This window comes from Hemibagrus wyckioides, linkage group LG06 (assembly GCF_019097595.1).
Source record: "Hemibagrus wyckioides isolate EC202008001 linkage group LG06, SWU_Hwy_1.0, whole genome shotgun sequence".
Lineage (NCBI taxonomy): Eukaryota > Metazoa > Chordata > Actinopteri > Siluriformes > Bagridae > Hemibagrus > Hemibagrus wyckioides.
The window spans coordinates 36,510,628-36,530,549 of record NC_080715.1 but is presented as its reverse complement, the minus strand read 5'-3'; the positions used below and the strand labels follow the sequence as shown (position 1 = coordinate 36,530,549).

General features: G+C 40.8%; 1 protein-coding gene across 2 annotated transcripts in view; it reads right to left on the bottom strand.

Moving 5' to 3' along the window:
- The window catches only part of rngtt (RNA guanylyltransferase and 5'-phosphatase), a 104,818-nt gene extending 84,896 nt beyond the window's left edge, over window positions 1–19,922 (bottom strand). Inside the window, exons 1-8 of one of the 2 annotated variants that reach the window (XM_058392657.1) lie at window positions 19,531–19,921; window positions 17,645–17,754; window positions 15,871–15,974; window positions 15,408–15,496; window positions 9,015–9,090; window positions 7,526–7,775; window positions 4,450–4,559; window positions 1,856–1,957 (exon numbers count right to left, since the gene is read on the bottom strand). In XM_058392657.1, coding sequence (XP_058248640.1) covers window positions 1,856–1,957; window positions 4,450–4,559; window positions 7,526–7,775; window positions 9,015–9,090; window positions 15,408–15,496; window positions 15,871–15,974; window positions 17,645–17,754; window positions 19,531–19,594 — 905 coding nt within the window. In that variant the 5' untranslated portion in view covers window positions 19,595–19,921. Of the gene's footprint in view, window positions 1–1,855; window positions 1,958–4,449; window positions 4,560–7,525; window positions 7,776–9,014; window positions 9,091–15,407; window positions 15,497–15,870; window positions 15,975–17,644; window positions 17,755–19,530 lie in introns of both variants that reach the window. The other variant, XM_058392658.1, reaches the window with a different exon arrangement.

Below are 19,922 nucleotides of genomic sequence, written 5' to 3'. Positions count from 1 at the left end.
AGAGCTAATGAGTGACCATTAGGCAGTGTGGTCCTGTCTGGACTCTGTGTGTGTGTGTGTGTGTGACAAACAGCTCCCCACCATTAGGAGCAGGGCTGCTTCATAGCCGCCTAATGAAAGTCTATTCGATGTGTGTGACGGACGTCAGAAGAAAGTGAAGGAATCAGTGTGCGAGTGTCAAGCTTTTTGTGCAAGTGCGACTGTCCGAGGTTACAGTCTGAACACGTGTCCCACGCTTCTCTTTATTCTTTAGACAGAGAGAGCAGCAGAGCGAGAGAGAGAGAGAGAGAGAGAGAGAGATAAGACTCCATAAGAGCGAGCAGCGTCTTCAACTCCCGGATAGTTTCATTTAAGCTGAGCATGTCATTAAAGTTAGCAGGCAGTGCAAAGCAGTGTGTCTGGCTGGAAACAGAAGAGGACAATTTTCTTTGCCAGACTGTCATCAGCCCAAACACTCCCTCTGGGTAAAGAACCGCAGGCTGGAGGAGCTGCAGCGACTAAACGCAAAGTCCAACACGGGACACAGGAATAAATTTGCAACCCAAAACATATGCTCGCTCTCAACACTAGAGATATAACAAATGGGCTTAAATTCCCGGGAATGACTTTAGTGCCAAGATGAAATAAAAGCTCAATTTTAATTCTGCATCTGCGTATGCAAGTCAGAGAGAAGAATCATGTGCAAACGTGGTACACAGAGACACAAACTGCGTCTGAAATCATGTACTGTCACAGTAACTACTGCTTTCGATTCAGCACCTACTGTATTCGATTCGGCACTTACTGCATTAGATTCAGAACCTGCTGCATTCAATTCAGTGCCTACTGCATTCTATTCATCAGCTCTTGAATTCGATTCAGTAGCTACTGCATTCAATTCAATAACTACTGCATTCAATTCAGCACCTACAGCATTCGATTCAGCACCTACAGCATTCGATTCAGTTGCGTTTGCTGCATTTGAGTCAATAACTATTGCATTCGATTCAGCACCTACTGCATTTGATTCAGCACTTACTGCATTCAATTCATCACCTACTGTATTAGATTCAGCACTTACATTTGATTCAGTTGCTACTGCATTCGATTCAATTTGCGTTCGCTGCAGTTGATTCAATAGCTATTGCATTTGATTCAGCACCTACTGCATTTGATTCAGCACTTACTGTATTAGATTCAGCACTTACTGCATTAGATTCAACACCTACTGCATTCAATTCAGCACTTACTGCCTTTGATTCAGCACCTACTGCATACAATTCAGCACTTACTGAATACAATTTAGTGCCTACTGCATTTGATTCAGTACTTACTGTTTCCTGCATTCGATTCAGCGCCTACTGAATTCGATTCTGTATCCTCTGCATTTGATTCAGTACTCACTGTTTCCTGCATTCGATTCAGTAGAAACTATGCTCGATTCAGTACCTCCTGCTCAGCCAGTTATACGATACATACTGATTAATACATGTGTGCAGCATGAATAAAATCTACCACCTACAACGTCATAAGTGCAAAAACACTGTCCACACCGACTACATTTGAAACACTGCAGCAAACTAGCTCAAAGAGTGTGGAATGATGGATATTTCATGCACTCAATATTTGCAGCTTAGGTAATGGAAAAGGGGCGGGGCTCCTAGCTATAGACAATGGACGAGGAAAAATTTTGACAACGGTCAGCAACATTCTGGTGGACAAGACATCTTACAAACATCTTTTAATTTAGCCCATGCAGTGCGAATTATTTTTCAACAATTTGCAGCAGGATGTCTTGGAGTCCTGAGTCAGATTGAAAGTTCCATTCACAGTGACTACAAGAGAGAGAGTGTGTGTGTGTGTATGAGCAGCTCACCGTGTTCCATCTGCCTTCCAGCTGACCTTGTAGCCATTCTGCTCCAACAGATGAATGTTGCGCCTGTCCATAGACACAGGCTGAGCCCCGGGGAAGCCAGACCTGACACACACACACACGCACTCTTACTTTTTTGTATTTCCATTCCATTTTAATGAAACACATTAACAGTTTCTTAAGGCTGAGCTGTCAAAATGTACTCCTCAAAGATTTTTTTTTTTCCATTTCATATCTGGCTGCGTATCCTAAATCAGCTAATCGTGCTGCAGCAGAGCAATTCATAAAATCCTGCAGATACGCGTTAACGACAACATCAAACCTCAGGAAGATGGAAAAAATTTCAATCTCGTTCTGTCACTTGTTCTGTGTACGACAGTCCCGGTGCCTGTGTTGAGAATTTTAGAAACAACATCTGAGCTCCTGGGATTTTCACACACAACAGTCTCTAGAGTTTACACAGACTGGTGGGAAAACCCCACCAAAAAAATAAAATAAATATAAAAAATCATGTAAGCAGCAGTTCCACTTGTGTGCCTAGAGAGGTTCAGATCAGTCTGAAGTGTCAAGAAGGATACAGAAACTCAAACAATCACTCTTCACAGCCATGGTGAGCAGAAAAGCATCTCAGATGGCATCAAATTCATTGATTCTATTAGATGCTGATTTTATTCCATTACTGATTTGATATTAATAAAACCCTACCTCTTGATGTGAATTGACCCTTTGCTGCCAAGACGAAAAAAAAGGCTGAATTATAATTCTGCATCAATGTGCGTTTGCAAGTCGGAGAGGGGAATCATGGGTAAACGTGGTACACAAACTGCATCTGAAACATCGCACTGGCACAGTAACTACTGCATTTGATTCAGCGCCCACTGCATTCGACTCAGCGCCTAATGCATTTGATTCAGCACCTACTGCATTCAATTCAGAGCCCACTGCATTCGATTCAAGGCTCCATAGATCCGATTCAGAGCCAAGTGCATTTGATTCAGTGACCACTGGATTTGACTTAGCGTTTACTACATTCTATTTAAAAGCTACTGCATTTGATTCAGCATTTACTGCATTCAATTCAGCAGCTCCTGCATTCGATTCAGTAGCTCCTGCATTTGATTCAGTGCAAAAAGTTAATTAAAAAGTTTTTTTTGTTTTTGTTTTAAAACCACCTCTAATTTCTACCTCTAACCGTGTCGCAACACTTATGCTCTTATTTCCACCAGCAGAAAGTTTTTAAACTGATATTTTTTTGCACTGGGTGGATAATGCTACTTATTTTAACGAGCAGGAGAAACGGACATCTGACCGAGGCATCGTTAGCTCTGGAGTCTGTCCCGAAATGTCGCCTCTAATCACGAGTTTGAGGCACTGCAGAAATATTTGTCCCTATTGTTCACCTCTCTAAATTAATCAACAGGAACTGGAGAGACAGGCTGGGAGACAAGCCGTTCTTATTGCACAAAAGAGCTGTCATTTCTTAAGCCTCCACTAAAACTTTTCGACAGTTCGCGAGACGTTTCTGTGGGACGGAACGAGAAAGGGAGCTATTTGCGGTTCTACAGTGCGTGGCACCGAACTTCACGCTGATGTAAGGCTGCCACAACCCCATCATGCCCTATAGAGATGTGACAGGGAGGCTTTTCCTGTTTAAAACGTGCCACTTAGGAGAGAAAAGTGAAGGTAAAACACAGTGGGTTTGATGGACAGCTTTACACACAGCTATTATCCTGCATGATTTGTGTTTGCGTGATGGGTCAAAATGAATAAATAAATAAATCACAGCCAATGAACTCATGCTTTTTTTTTTAAACCATTTACAGCTACATTTCACGTCCACGAGAATCACTTGTGTTATCAAAAAAGTTTGTTCCAAATTTCCTTGTTCAATAGCTGCTTATTTTTTAATTCACTGACTGCTCACTAACATTTCACTGACCTCTGCACTTATACAACAAACAGCTACAAAACTGGGCAGCAATGCTTTTTTTCCGAAAAGCTGAAACCTAATTAAAAGCAGGGTTTTACGAAGGATGGATGGTCACACAATCGCTACCTGAACTCTGGGTTCTGACTAGAACTTCTGACTCTATTGATTTTCCTGTTCAACAGACCCCTGATTTAGTGGTCTGGGTGTTGGAACTTGGGAAGTCGTTTAGAGTCATCTCTAAAATTTGGCCATTTCTGAACTCATTATTAATAAGGGTGTGTGTGATTTGTCCAATATCCGATCTGGAAAAAAGAATCGGAATCTGATTCATGTTTCGATCCTGAATGGGTAAGAGTATGAAATTCTGGCTTATGTGAATATAAAGTGTTTCTTCTCTTCTAATGAGCTTGAGCAGCAATGAAGCTGAAATGATGTGACACGACTGCTTGGCATATATAGTAAGAGCTGGAGCGACTGTTTAAAAGCATGACATTTTGGGAAAGATGATGCTAGATGCTTCAGAGGCGTAGGGGGATGGGGAAAGAAAGTTTTTGTAGTCTGTTATATTTGTCTTGTGTTCCTTGTAATGCTTTTGTAATTATCTCTGCCAACAGGTTTTGTGTATGAGGAGACAATGTAGACGTGTTGCTGTAATGTGAGCACTCACTTTTCCCACTCAGAGAACTCCTGACATTTCCGCTGAACCTGCCCTAGTTTGGGCTGAGTGGTCAACTGAGTCACTCCTTTCACCGAGACACCTTCCAGAAACACGGCGCCCTGAGAGAGAGAGAGAGAGAGAGAGAGAGAGAGGGAGAAGAGAATGGAAGAGGGGATAGAAAGAAGAGAGGAAAGAGAAAGAGGAGAGAGAGAGAGAAAGAGAAAGAAGAAGAGAAGGAAGAGTAAAAGACAGAGACAGGAGGGGGGGTGAAGAGTGAAAGAGAAAGACAGAGCGGAGTATAGGGACAGTGAGAAGAGACAGCCATTAGGTGGGGGGGGAGAGAGAGAAGAGAGAAGAGATTGGGGGAGAGAGAGAACAGAGGAAAAGGAGGAGAGAGAAAGCGAGAGGAGGAGAGAAAGAAGAGTGAAAGAGAGAAGAGAATGGGGAGAGTGAAAAGAGAGAGCCATGAGGGGGGGGGATTGCGCATTTGGGAGGGCAATGGGGGAACGATGGGGGGTGGAGGTAGGGAGGGAAGAAGAAGAGAATGGGGAGAGATAGAGAGAAGAGAGAAAAAAGAGAAGGAGGAGAGGGAAAGAAAGAGAGGGGGAGAGAATGGGGGAGAGAGAGCCATGGGGGGGAGGAGAGAGAGAGAATGATTTTAGGGGGAGGGATGGGGGAAACAATGGAGGGGGAAATGGGGAGGAGAGGAGAGAGAGAGGAGAGAGAGAGGGAGAGAGAGAGAGAGAGAGAGAGAGAGAGAGAGAGATGAGAGGAGTGAGGGGGTGAGAGAGCAACACTGTCAAGTGGAGGAAATAACTGATTAGAAACACCGTCACAGTCCTGATCGGAGTCTGAAATACCATCGTTTGCGTGTTTGTTTGTTTTTTTTAACAGCTTAAAAATGGTAATTAATCTCCAAATTTAATTTCTTTGGCTTATAAAAAAAAATGTTCTCAATAAAAAAATAAAAAATTCTATACAGCATGCCATGACCTCAGGATGATCCGATCCCTTTCGTCAGAAAAACTGCAAATGACGAGGAGGATAATCCACTTATCTGGGCGAAAAACGCAGGCCAAGAGCTTCACTATCAAAGCGAACCATATGCACAACCAACCAGTACACGGGGGTTAGCTCACACCCACCTCCAGCTCTCTCCTGAAAGCAGAATAAACGCTTTAAAAACAAAAAGACTCAAATTCATCGCTGTTAAAAGTTCAACTTAAGCCTTATTTTGTTTTTATCTTAATTCTGAAGCCATCCGTTCTGAGGCCAGGAGAAAAAAACCTACTCTTCCTCCACCGGTCAATCAAAGCGACACTAGCCAATCATATGCGTCTGTGTGCTTGCGTATGCAGAAGAAGGCAGACAGCTCTCTCTCTCTCTCTCTCTCTCTACAGCGTCTCTATTATTGTATGATTGAGAAAATCCGTAGATATTCAATCAGACTTCAGGTAAAAGTAGACTATCCAAGAATACATAAAGAAATAAAACTTAAAGCAGATCAGAGTTCCGAGCGACATGCCTGTCACAGCCTCCTACACACCATGCTGACATGCCACTTCAACTTCTCCAAGTGTCTCTTGCCAGGCAGGGAGAGGAAATGACTAGCACTAATCACCAGAAAAGAAGAAATAATAAAATAACCTGCGTCATGCTTGATTGGCTGTCTGAAGCCATCGACAGCCAGGGATATATACGGTGTCGTGATTTCAATGCAGGAACTACAGGGGATATCCTCGCTAATTTAACTTGTCTAACAAGACCGCTGCAGGAAGCTGCGGCAATTATCTCACACGGTGAAGTCTTCGTTACAGTCCTGAGGACCTGGATGGGAATAAAAAACCCTCACTTATCTCATCCTGCAGAACATTTTCTTTATTATGGTGCAGGGCTCAGAGCACCACGATGAGTCAAGAAAGGAAAGGAACGCGGTCGAGGGAAAAGGGAAAGTTGGGGGTGAGGTCAATTCTGAATTTTAGAAAGCTTTTAAAGCAACTGGACTTCCAGGTTCGGGAGAATGTGTTGCAGTGGATAGAAAAAGTTTACACACCCTTAACAGGTTTTAGGTTTCTAATGATGGAAATATAAAACCAAGAAAAAACATTCACAGGAGATCATTTTGCAATGAAAAACTTTGAATCCCCTGGCATCATACCCACTATGTCTGCTCTCTCTCCTCTGATTGGCTGCTAGACATCACTCGCTTCCTTTGAGCCTCGTCATGATGACTCAAAACCGATCAGGAACATCATATACACCGATCAGGCATAACATTATGAACAGTGAGAGGTGACGTGAAGAAGACTGATTATCATGGCACCTGTTAGTGGGTGGGATATATTAGGCAGCAAGTGAACATTTAATCCTCAAAGTTGATGTGTTAGAAGCAGGAATAATGGGCAAGTGTAAGGATTTGAGCGAGTTTGACAAAGGGCCAAATTGTGATGGCTAGACCACTGGATCAGAGCATCTCCAAAACTGCAGTTCTTGTGGGGTGTTCCCGGTCTGCAGTGGTCAGTATCTATTAAAAGTGGTCCCATGTGGTGCAGCCCATGTACACCCTTTCATGGAAACGGTATTCCCTGATGGCTGTGGTCTAACCATTCCTGAACCAAGCAAAAATTGGTTCAGGAAGGGTTTGATGAACACAACAACGAGTTTGAGGTGTTGACTTGGCCTCTAAATTCCCCAGATCTCAATCCAATCGATCATCTGTGGGATGTCCTGGACAAATAAGTTTGATACATGGAGCCCCCACCTTCCAACTTTCAGGACTTAAAGGATCTGCTGCTAACATCTTGGTACCAGATACCACAGCACACCTTCAGGGATCTAGTGGAGTCCATGCCTCTTCATATCAGGGCTGGTTTGACAGCAAAAGGGGGATGAACACAATATTAGGCATAATGTTATGCCTGATCGGTGTATATACAGCTGTTTGTCATACTGTTGTATATACACAACAGTGCTAGATCCAGATATAAAGGATCCTTTCGTACCACTTTATTAAAAAAAATCAATCAAAACTGTTATGAAACCCAGACACAATTAATTCATTTGAGAAACAAAATAAAAGTCTCACCAGTTTCAGTTTCTCTCGCTTCTTCTTGCTTGGATTAGAGCCCGATGAGCTCGGCCCGGAGTCCTGACCAATCACGTTGCCGTCGTCATCGACGTCATCGTTGCCGTCTTCGAAGCACCAATCGGGAAGCTCCGGGGCAGGTGGAGCGTCGTCTATGTCGCCGTAGCGACGGAAAAGTTCTTTCAGGTAGTCTTCTTTGTAGATGCCAGGAGAGCGAGCATGTGCGAATGCTGCCGCTGCGGCTTCGACGCTACAACGGGAAACAGTGTGGAGTTACCTCGAGTGCTGTGTTGCAAGATCACGTCTAGATACCTCGGTCAAAACTGCAATCCTATGTCCACAACGTTTCAGTGTGTTACCCGACCCGGGTACTACACGAGTGACAGCAGATGACACTCACGTGCTATATACACGCCTGATCCACAAATTAATCCCATGAAATTTATCCTTCTCATGTAATAGACAAAATACAACTGATATATTTTACATTTTAGATTCTGAAGCAAACGTTAACGTTATGTTCATATTATTGCTTTGATTTGACCGGTGTGTTTTAAGTGATGCATTTCTTGGGTTTCACTTATTTTTAATACCTCCCTTTTATTTCCTAAAGATTCCTGAAGTATAAATTAATCAAAGATTTCAATTTCTGTAATAAACCTCCACTTGAACTCCAAACCCACAGCCACATATCAGACCCGTGTCCAGTCCAGGACCGCAAAGTGTGAAAGATCTGACGTGGCGAAAACAATCGGATCTGCCGCGTTAAGGTAATAAACCCGATTTGTCTCACTTCAACCTGTGGACGTGAACACGAGCCTGGAGAGATTCCCATCAAGCCGTGACCTTCTCCTCAGCTGTCTCTCCGGGCCTAAATACATCAGCCTCTCACGGGTGGCTATGAATAATTCACGATGTGGCGCGAAGGCCTTGGAGAATCTCCCCATTACCTCTTCCTCCACAGAGAGCGGCGCTTCCGTGTGACTGATTTCAGCAGGAGTTTACGAATATGCATTACATCTACAGAATCTCATGCTGAGAAGTGTCTATCAACTAGCACACTCTGAAAGGGGGGGAGGCAAAAACACACGCGACGGGGAACTGATTTTCAACAGGAATATCCTGAACTTCATATTCTGCACTGGTCATACTGTATAAACTTGCTAAGCAAAACAGTGACCTTAGGTGACCTTTAATTGATTTATTCTATTATGTTTAATCATTTGTCTTTTTAAATATTGCTTTTGTTTATACTTAATGTGGAAACGTGAGAGCCGCTGCATAGACGTTAAGGATTTTAAAGCGAACAGCTGCGGCGCGCTGAACACTCTGGGAAAGACTGGACGATGCAATAACGGCGAGGACGGAGAGGACGTATGAATCTTTTAGCGTTTCTATTCCAGGCCTGTTTATGAATTGGTGGGCGAATGATGCAAGCAAACAAGTACTACCCACCCACACATAAACACACACACACACCGCCTCTCACCTCCAGTCCATTTTCTCCACCAGGTAGCTGCAGATCAAAAAGCCTGTCCGGTTAAAGCCGTGAGTGCAGTGGACACCTGTAAGAGGGGGATGGAAAGAGACAGAACACAGAGTGATACAAAGCTCTTCATCTCTCATCCGTCCATCATTGTTTTTTCTGGCCGTTTGCTTTTCATATCAACTGGTGTGTGTGTGAGGTTTCTGTTTAATCAATCAACCCCTCAAAATCTGCCGGGTGTGATGGATGTAGTGCGTTTCAGATCAGGGCTGCATGTTACACTGAATTCTGTTGATCAAAGACTACGCTGCCTGCCACACGATGCCCCTCTAGGGCACCCCTTCAGTCCTCGTTGGTTGCTCTCTAATCCTTTTTCCTCGTTCTTTTCCTCCCCCACCGCTTTACATGAATCGCTAACAAAGCCGTTCCTTTTCGCTTTCACACTCTCAAACGTGACCTCCGTGTCTTTGTCTCTATAGCTCGCACCTCATCTCACCTCTCTCTCTCTCGTTAATTCCCTCTCTACTCGCTCGCCCTCTCAGTCACTGATGAGTTTCTGCCCTCTGAGGGAAACGCACACATTCTCACCTATTCATTAGGAAAGCAAAGCTCGGGCTTCCAGCCTTGTAGTAATGTCACAATGTCACCATGTCACCCTGTTCTCCTCGCGCAAAACCTTTGAACCGAAGCATTTTTATCCGTTTTTCTCCGTAATAACTGTTACCATGACACGGAAGGATGTTTGTGCAAAATATTTACTACGGACTTAACAACTGACCTCCTACCAATCTAACGTTAATTAAATCTAATATTCAGGAAGACAATTTGTGTGTCCTTATAGCTAACGTTAGTTATTTGTTATTAACTAGTACTCCCCGGTCAATCACAGCGACGCTAGCGGATCCATGAGTTCATGTATGCGGAAGAGGGCGGATAGCGCTATCCTCTAGCGTTTTTTCCACTGTCACGTTCGAATTCTTTCGGTCATTAAACTCCTTCTGTAGTCGTTTGAGTGCGAATGCGTGTGGGAGAACGTTAAAGGAGAAAAATTACGAATAAATGCATCAGAGATCTTGGGACTTCCTTTTAACTGGGAGATGAAGAAGGAAAAAAAAAAAAAAAAAAAAACACTCATGGATCGCTTGATTAAGGGCAAAGAGGAAGTGCAGATTTTAATGGCTAATTTTACAGGGAAGGTGGAAGAATCTTTAATAAACGTAACGAATGCCAGCAGACGTTCCTGCGGACGCGGCTTAAAAATATCGCTTCTCTTTAACGATGTGTTGGATGCACAGTCACGTGCTTTGAAACGGTGAAACAATCAAAGTTCGTGACCTGAAAGGGACTGGATTAACGTCGGCGTCTTCATCCACAGCGGTCTCGCAAGCATCCCTCCTCGCCTGTTCGCCAAACAACCCCCTCTACCTCAGAGACGCTGTCCTCGTTAGAGTGACAGACAGTCTCGTCTGGTTCTCAGGTCCTCAGAGATGGGGTTTCAGCCCTTATCATGCCCACTCATGCCCCTCTCTTCCTGCTGATCGCTGCTCCCCTTCCCCGAGCCCCAGGGAGGTCGTTTCCAAGGCAGCATCAATAAGCCTCTCGCTGCAGCTATAACAATAAAATTCATGGATTCCTGCCTCTGGGAGATATGTCGTGAAGGTTTGGCTGAACCACAAGAGCGCCTCTTATAGGACATGTGATAGAATTACACATTTGAGTGGAAACAGAGTTTAACTAGGATCCAATCTTGAACTTGTGGTCAGGACCAGAGTCTTTTATTTATTTCTACAACTTTTCCCAACTTTTTCTACTTAAACCACTGGTGCTGATTCTATAGCTTATGGTTTATATCCTGAAAGGATCATGACACTGGTTAGGGAAAAAAAAAAGCAAAAAGGAACTAACAGACGTGACCATGGTGGCTCCTGACTCCCTGACCCTGGATCTCCTTAGCACTGGACAAGAACACTACACTCCTCGGAAACGACATTTTTGTTTGCTAACACGTCTTTAATGCTATAGCGATAAAATATAAAAACAGCAACAGAAAAATTTTCCCTTTCTGTCCACTACTACAGAGACTGCTGACTCTATAGGTAAGAAGTGCTACTATGTTCATTCTGTGAGCAGCCATTTTGTTTTTAGGTCACTGACCTTTGCCAGTAAGTTCTCTGAATTTTCCCTGAAAAATGTTTCTTTATACGTCAGATACACGTCAATTTCCTTTCTAAACCACACTATGTGTATGAGCGTGACGACATACTAAACTGATATTAACTCCAAATATTTTCTTTCCAAAAGAATCTAGACAAATCCCTAATTTAAAAACTATTACACAAAGAAAATATCTTATTATAAATTTCCATAACAAATTGAAGAAATAATGTTCCCCAAAAAAAAAAAAATCATCATAATAATAATAATAACCATTTGTAAAAATAAATAATTAAATAAAACATTAAAAAGATCTTACAGAAATATAATTTTTAGATCCTAGAAATTTGGTGCAAATATTTTTAATGCATATGTAATTAAGCAATACCTCATTTGCATACAGGTCAAAGCTTGGTCCAAAAATCATGACCATTAATGCTGTTTGAAAAGTGTTCGATTTATCTTAACAGAAAGAGACAGCGCCGTATCAGGGCATGTTTCGAATATGTTTTGCGAGAGCAAACCAAAATATTGAGGGAAAAGGGGCGGAGCTTCAAAAGAACATCACTTAATACCGTGGAGAAAAACAACTACTCATAGGCTAAATGGTAAATGCTGTGGTGTGTATCTCAGAGTGAGTTTCTATGTATTATGGTTATAATGCGATCAGGTAATTCTTTTAAATCTGAATCTACCCCAGAGTTTACATCTTGATACATGATGCCACTTGGACTGAATTACAATTCCGGGCACGGCGTTCCTGCTCCATTATTTGCCTGATGCTTTGTTATTCGCGCAGTTTGGATTGTGGAAACACCAGGGTGATGGGATGGTTTAACAGCATTAGCATAGTGATAAGATAAGCAATTAATAAACTGACGGTCTTATTTAATAAAAAGAGAGATTGCTAATTGTGATGATGATGATGAGGTAAATTCTTATCTAAAGAGATGATTCTCACTCTCTCCACATGGTCAGCCTGGAGATACATCATAATTCTGTGGATGATGCCACTTAGAAACCATGAAGATGGCTTTGGAGTAAAATCATGCACTCATGTCTCCATCACTTAAAAAAACAGTTCAACAAAATTGCCTCCATGTTGAATCTAGAATGAATTTCCTGTGTTTTTTGATCATATAGTACATGGTTATGAAGGGAAATGACTTATAATCACACTATCTAGTGTCAGGTCAGGAAGAAGTTTCGTCTCAGGGGAGTTTCCTCCCTTACCACGCCACTGTCACCTCTGGCTTCCTCATTAGTGACACATTTAAATGAAAAGATCTCATTTTATCCTGAATTTATACATTGCAAAGCTGCTTTGTAACATTGTCCATTGGGGAAAAAAAGCTCTTTTTTTTAAATTTAATTATTTATTTAAAAATATTTGTTTTAAATCATATTTTTTTCGGAACATCATTTCTTTAATTTGTAATTAAAAAAAAAAAATTTATTTTCTTTGTGTAATAGTTTTTTAATTCATCTAGACTCTTTTTTTATGATGTTTTATATCTGCGGAAAAAATAGGAGGCATAAATGTTCAACGATTGTAAAATTAAATTCAATTAAATAAACAAACAGAAAAGAAATTAATTGACAAAGAATTACTTTAGAACATTAAGAATAATATTAAATAACGAATGAAGATAAAATAATTAAATAACATTTTTATAATATTTAAGAAAATGCTTAAATGTAAAAGAATTAATGTAGAAACAATTTTAAATAATATAATTTTATTTTTATTACATTATAAATATAAAAAAATGCATGTATGTGTCAATTATCAAAGCTATATATTCAGGATGGTAGCAGTAGCCCTCACGCCACATGAGCACTGATTAAAATCGATATATTTCCAGATCCTACACAAAGAATGCAATATTTTATCAGCATTAACATTGGAACACGTTCTCTGCAGAGTTATGAATCATCGAATTAGGCAGGAACACTACATCTTTCCGAATACCTTCACATACACCGCCGGAATCGTGTTCCCTACCTACGCAGAAATTATAATCATCTCACTTCATGTCAGTTCAATTACGAAAAAAATGATTCCTTATCAGGAAATATTACGCCTGATGCACAGATCTTAATTTAACGTGACTTCCTTAGCGTGAAATAGAGCTGGAGAGGAGGAGGGGAAAAAAATATAATATGATGTTTTATTCATCTTTAATTCTTATCGGTACCTTAGGTGAAATTTTTTTTTTAATAACTCTCAGGATGGAGGCTCAGCTCTCATGCTTCTCAGTCTACCACGCAGCTAGGAGAGGTGGACAGAGGAATGTCAATCAAATCCACACACGGAAAACCGGAAGAGACATTCAAGCTGTGTGTTCTTCTCGGTTTTGTCATTCAAGCTCTGTGTGGATGTTTGATATGAGATTTGGCATCATTTCTAATATGTTCCTCTACCTGTCCTGGGGCTATGAGAGAAAAGAGGATTTATGATAGTACGCTAGCTCCCTCTAGTGGACGCAGCGACATTTTACCTTTAAGATTTTAGTGCAGTAAAAGCATAAAAAGGCAGTTTAATTGTGGAAACAATTTCCGATGGGTATGGATTTTTATGATTTCTCTCTCATATATATACGATTAACAGGGATTATTTATCGATCATTCAGTAAAGTCGTGTGTAAATATTTGACCTGAAACATTCCACTGGATTTCCAATGGTTTTTTTCCAGCCAAAATTTTGACATGACATTCGGATTATCGCAAAACACAATGATGTCCATTTATAGTGTAATCTATTGAAACTTTACACTCTGGATATTTCACACCTCGTCCATCTTCAACCGTTATAATTACACTTTAGAACTCTAAGAATTTACACAGAATGTATAAAAGTTATAATTAGAATACCTAAAATACTGAGATCAACCATTAAAAAAAAATCTGTTTAGCTCTAAAATGATCAGTGTATTCGTGTTTTAAAAAAAGAAATGCGTCGATGCCTGACCAACTACATGACAAGATCAAAAATAAATAAATAAATAGAGCGGTGGACGATAACGATGCCTTGCCCAAGTGTAGGGTCCCAGTTTTTTTTAAAGATCAGCCAAGTCTTTTCTTTCTCACTGATGTAAAAGCGTGAGACAAGCTGTTATTTGAAGCAATCACATGCTGTATTTATCCAATCAGGGCTGTTGACTCTGAAGAAGGTGGTTAAATCCAGGGTTTAGGAATGTACAGGGTGAAACATCAGATCATGAAGAACCAGGATTAACCGCTAACCCTGGGGTAAAGTGTGAAAGATACCCGGGATTGTTTTAACCCGGAGTTTACAATCACACATGGTTAACTATAAAGAGAGGCATGGTGAGAGAAACTCACACCTCTTTCTTTGCCTCCATTTCCTGTACAAATTCAACTAAATTTTATTTGTATAGTGCTTTTAGCGATGGACTTTGTCGCAACGCGGCTTCACAGGAATATACTAATTCAGGATAGAAATTATGTTTTCATTTGAAATGTATTCCTAATAAGCAAGCAAGACACGACAATGGTGAGGAAAGACTCCCAAAACGACATCAGATATCGGACAACCGGACAAATTAATATTAAAACAATAAAACAGGGATAAAATGTTTAATAACTAAATTTAATAATTTTATTCTTATTTTGAGTTATTTAGTTATTTTTTCCCTCCCCTTTCTCTGTTTTTCTTCTTTTGTAAAGCTGCTTTGAGACAATGTTCATTGTAAAAGGCGCTATACAAAATAAACTGAATTGATCAGATTTTGAATTATTTACAGACAAGCCATGTTTAAATGAACAGACAACGTGTTAGCTGAGCATTTCTGTGTCCCAAATTCCATACATTTGTCATATTCAAATGCTAACAGAGTTTGCTAATACCGCCATATTACTCACCTTTAAACCTACCCTAAGGTCAAAGACAAAGCTGGACAGAGTGTTAATCAGAAACTCGCTTAGCATTTTCAGTCCAAATGCTGAGACGTGCTACCTGTTGAATGTCGTTTATAAATCTTCCTGGTTGTCCATAAGCTACGCAGAGCGTGTGTGACCGATAACACCGCTTCGGTATGAGCCGAGTATCGACACGACCGACTGTTAACTCAATATTCTGCTGATTTGTGAGCGTATAATATAAATCTGAAATCAGAAATAGAAACGTGTGTGTGTGTGCTGAAGGCTTGGAGTGACAGAAATTTCATTCAGTGTCCAATTGGAGTTATTTGCACAAAAATCAAAAAGGCTTTAACTTGCCTATGAGCTCAGTGGGATTCTTCTGTATGAAGTTCTCACATATTCTGATGAACATCTCTGTCGTCTCTACGGCGGGACATTCCCCGTGGCTGCATGAAGAAAGAAAACGCGTTACTGCATGCGACGTCTTATATAAAGTCTTTCTGCTCAAAAGAAAGTAGCAGTGGTTTTGGTGAAAAAATTCTATACTGGCTATAATGTAATGTAACCATGCCTGGGTTTGCCCCCTTCTGATAGTTTGGGGGCATGTTGGGCATGAGTGTTGGAAATCATAACCTACCATTAAAAAACCTTATTATATTTAAATGAATCCAAATCTCTTTAAATCCAAATACCAGGAGTAGAAACAATCTTAGATGTTTGTAGTGATTGTGTTTTATGAGTGGAAAACTCCAAGCAGGCAAATTGTTACTGAACGATTATCCTACGTTTAAATACTTTTACGCTCATTACAAAAACATACCCTTTACACTGAAGTTTGAAGTATTTGATCCCTTCTTTTTCGATATCTGTTCGTTCGTAAAAGCGTGTGGTGTTCGTCAGATCGACCAGCAAGCCCATCTTCACCTGGGGACAAAACAGGAAGCATGGTTTTTACAGCTGTGTAACATTGTCACTTACTTGGAGTATGTAAGACTGTATATTGTAAATAACATGACGTAAGTATAGACTCCCTTCAACGTGTGTGTCGTCTCTTGAAATATGACACAAAACATCCAAAGAGGATTAGAAAGACGTGACGCGAGGTTACCCCAGAGAGCTGAGGAATTCTCAAATCTGATTGGTCAGAAGGTTTCCTCTGTTCTAAGAGCAGTTCTCACAGGTTTACGCTGATGTGCGTGCTCTAATACGTTATTATGTTTCTATGGTAAAAGCTCAGTCAAGAGGAACTTAAACAGTAGATGCATTGCAAAGACATGGATGAGTGAGTTTGGTGTGGAGGAACTTGACTGACCTGCACAGAGTCCTGACCTCAACCTGATAGATCACCTTTGGGATGAATTAGAGTGGAGACTGTGAGCCAAATCAAAACTGGGACATCTGTCTTTACATGCACATGAATGTAACATGGAGTTGGCCCGCCCTTTGCAGCTATAACAGCTTCAACTCTTTCCACAAGGTTTAGGAGTGTGTTTATGGGAATTTCTGACCGTTCCTCTAAAAGCACATTTGTGAGGTCAGACACTGATGTTGGACGAGAAGGTCTGGCTCACAGTCTCCGCTCTAATTCATCCCAAAGGTGTTCTATCAGGTTGAGGTCAGGACTCTGAAGTTCCTCCACACCAAACTCACTCATCCATGTCTTTATGGACCTTGCTTTGTGCACTGGTGTACAGTCATGTTGGAACAGGAAGGGGTCATCCCCAAACTGTTCCCACAAAGTGAGGAGCATGAAATTGTCCACAATGTCTTGGTATGCTGAAGCATTAAGAGTTCCTTTCACTGGAACTAAGAGGCCGAGCCCAACCCCTGAATAACAACCCCTGAATTCACGGATTTGGAGGGGTGTCCCAAAACGATTTGTCAAAATAGTGTATATAAGCAAAAACTATTATTATATTCAAACATGAAAGAAGCTAATGAGGAAAAACAATTTTGGACGTTTGACCTTGCTGCGACTTTGACTCAGTTTGGATCAGTTCATCTGCTGGTTCTGATGATAATTACAGCCTACAAACATTCAAATAGATGTTCTTGAGATGCTGTGCTCACGGAAGTAAAGAAATAGTTGACAAATTGCTATGGCAAAAATCACTTCACTTAGTGCTGATATTGGAAAATAACCATGCTACCTTAGCCTCACGTCACGCAGTATTACTCCATCTAGACACTGATTAATTAAAGGAGGGAAATTATACATACCAGTCACGAATTGATTCATGACACAGGCTTCAAGATTTGATGTAATCTTATTTACGACTGAAGAGAACTGTAAACAATGTGGATTTTTGTCTGGATAAAACTAAATAAAATCATACAGAGGTGTTCTATTGTAAAATCTTCGACATGTTCATTTCAACTCTATAGGAATAACAGATTGGTGTTCAAATGGTGCAACTGCATTTATTAGTAGCATCATTATTAGATTCCCACAATGTGAATCACAAATTTCCACAAGGCACACCGTCACACACTTTTTATTTTCCTAAAACAGCATGTCATATCATGTTTTATCTCTTACTTATAGTGTTTTGTTGCTTAAGTCATCTTAAGCACTCTTTGACATGAGCACATACCTTCAGACTTTTAAGGTAGTTGGACAGCATGCTCGGATGGAACCTGTTCTCCTCTGGGACCATGTCGTCGTATCTGGGACCCAACATGGTCTTCATGGGTAAGAATTTACCTGCATAATAATAAAAGAGTTAGAGAGCAATGTTTCAAGAAAAAAAATTGGAAGTAAATCCAAATATGAAATTTAAATGTCTTTGCCTCTGTATTAGAGATCTCTCTGCATCACTGCTACACTATATTGCCAAAAGTTTTGGGACACCCCTCCAAATCATTGAACTCAGATGTTGTTTTTCAGGGGTTGGACTCAGCCCCTTAGTTCCAGTGAAAGGAACTCTTAATGTTTCAGCATACCAAGACATTTTGGACAATTCCATGCTAACCCTAACCCTGACCCCTTCCTGTTCCAACATGACTGCACACCAGTGCACAAAGCAATGTCCATAAAGACATGGATGAGTGAGTTTGGTGTGGAGGAACTTCACAGAATCCTGAACTCAACCTGATAGAACACCTTTGGGATGAATTAGAGCAGAGACTGTGAGCCAGATCAAAACTGGGACGTCTGCCTTTACATGCACATGAATGTAATATGGAGTTGGCCCATCCTTTATAGCTTTAACTCTTCTGAGAAGGCTTTCCACAAGGTTTAGGAGTGTGTTTATGGGAATTTTTGATCGTTCCTCTAGAAGCGCGTTTGTGAGGTCAAGCACTGATGGTGGACGTGAAGGCCTGGCTCACAGGCACCTGAATTCAATGATTTGGACGGGTGTCCCAAAACAACAATGTTGTTTAACTCAAATATCAGATTTACATCAAACCCAAAATCTTAACACAGTTTTACAAAAAAAAAAAAAAAAAAAGAAGAAGAAGAAGAAGGAAAAATAAAGTTTGGAAATGCTTATTTGCCATTCCGTAGCCACGCCCACACCACCACTTTGACGTGGTCATTAATCATTGTAAGCAGGAAAGCGTGTTTAGAGTTGTAAACTCTCGAGAAAAATATTGTTGTGGTGTTTTTTTATTTTCAACCAACTCGTTTTAGACATTTTAAAACGTCCTGTCTATTTACGAAGTCTATTTTCTGCTCCAGTTCCTCTTAGACTGCTTGGACGCCATTTTGTAAATAAAGCGAACTCACTGAAGTTAACCAAGTCGATGACGCTTAACCACGCCCACACGAGGTTGCGATTGGCTGGAAAAACGGCGGAAGAAAATAAACAAATAAGTAAATAAAACAGAAAAGGCGTTCCTCTTGAATAAGAAATGGAGGAGGAGTTTGCGAAGAGAAGCAGGGCGGAGCTTACGGGCTTAACCGCGACCGCTAACAGTATTCGTTATAAATCTAGACTTTTTATTATTAATAATTATAATTAATGAAGATTTTTTTTAAAAAGACGACTTTACCTTTTTTTTGTTGTTTGTCCTAATGTGACTCCCTCATGCGTCATGTGTTTTTGATTTACTTCTAAAGCCGCGACTCTTACGTTGCCATTATTAGTATTATTATTATTAACAATAATAATAATAATAATAATAATAATGTTACTAATAATAATATGAATGCATTTATAGTAACTTGTGCTTGTTTATATTTTTTTACACGTTGATGCAACATGGCACGTGAATCACTAGCTTAGCCCAGCCTTGTAGTGCACTAAGGCTAAGCTAGACGGCTGTTTAGCTAACATGCTAGCACTGAAACTGTTATTCATTAGCGTTGCTATGGTGTGATACTTTATTTTGACTTTTTTCTTTTTTAAGACAGACAAAAATACGTTTCGTGTGATTTATACAAGCCAGCTAGCTCTAGACAGAGATGTGCTAACATACGAGGTAGCAAGCTAAGTGTGGTGTACTGGGTAGCTAAACTAACAAAACAGCCGCTCACCAGCTACAGGTTGTCCTCTCCTGGGACAGTTTAGCCATCGAGGAGGTGGTCCTGCGTGCGCCATGGTCTCTGAGAGAATAGAAGTTGCTGTGTGTTATCTTTCTGCCTCTTGTGTCTAGCCAAGCACTGACGTTAAGGCTCCTACGGAGATGAGCTCTCCAGCGCGGGGCTGCTGCTCAACTCCGACTCGGCCTCTGAATTACAGCTCACACCGTCCTAACGTCCACCTTTCGGCCACCAGTCCATGCTTTTCTGTACTCATAAACCAATGCTTTCAAACAAATAAACAAACAGCACGCGCACCACTCACTCACTCAAGGACCCATAATTCCAAACTACAGCGAAAGCTTGGACGGAATCGACTCAGCAGGTGATTCGATACCTTTGGGTAT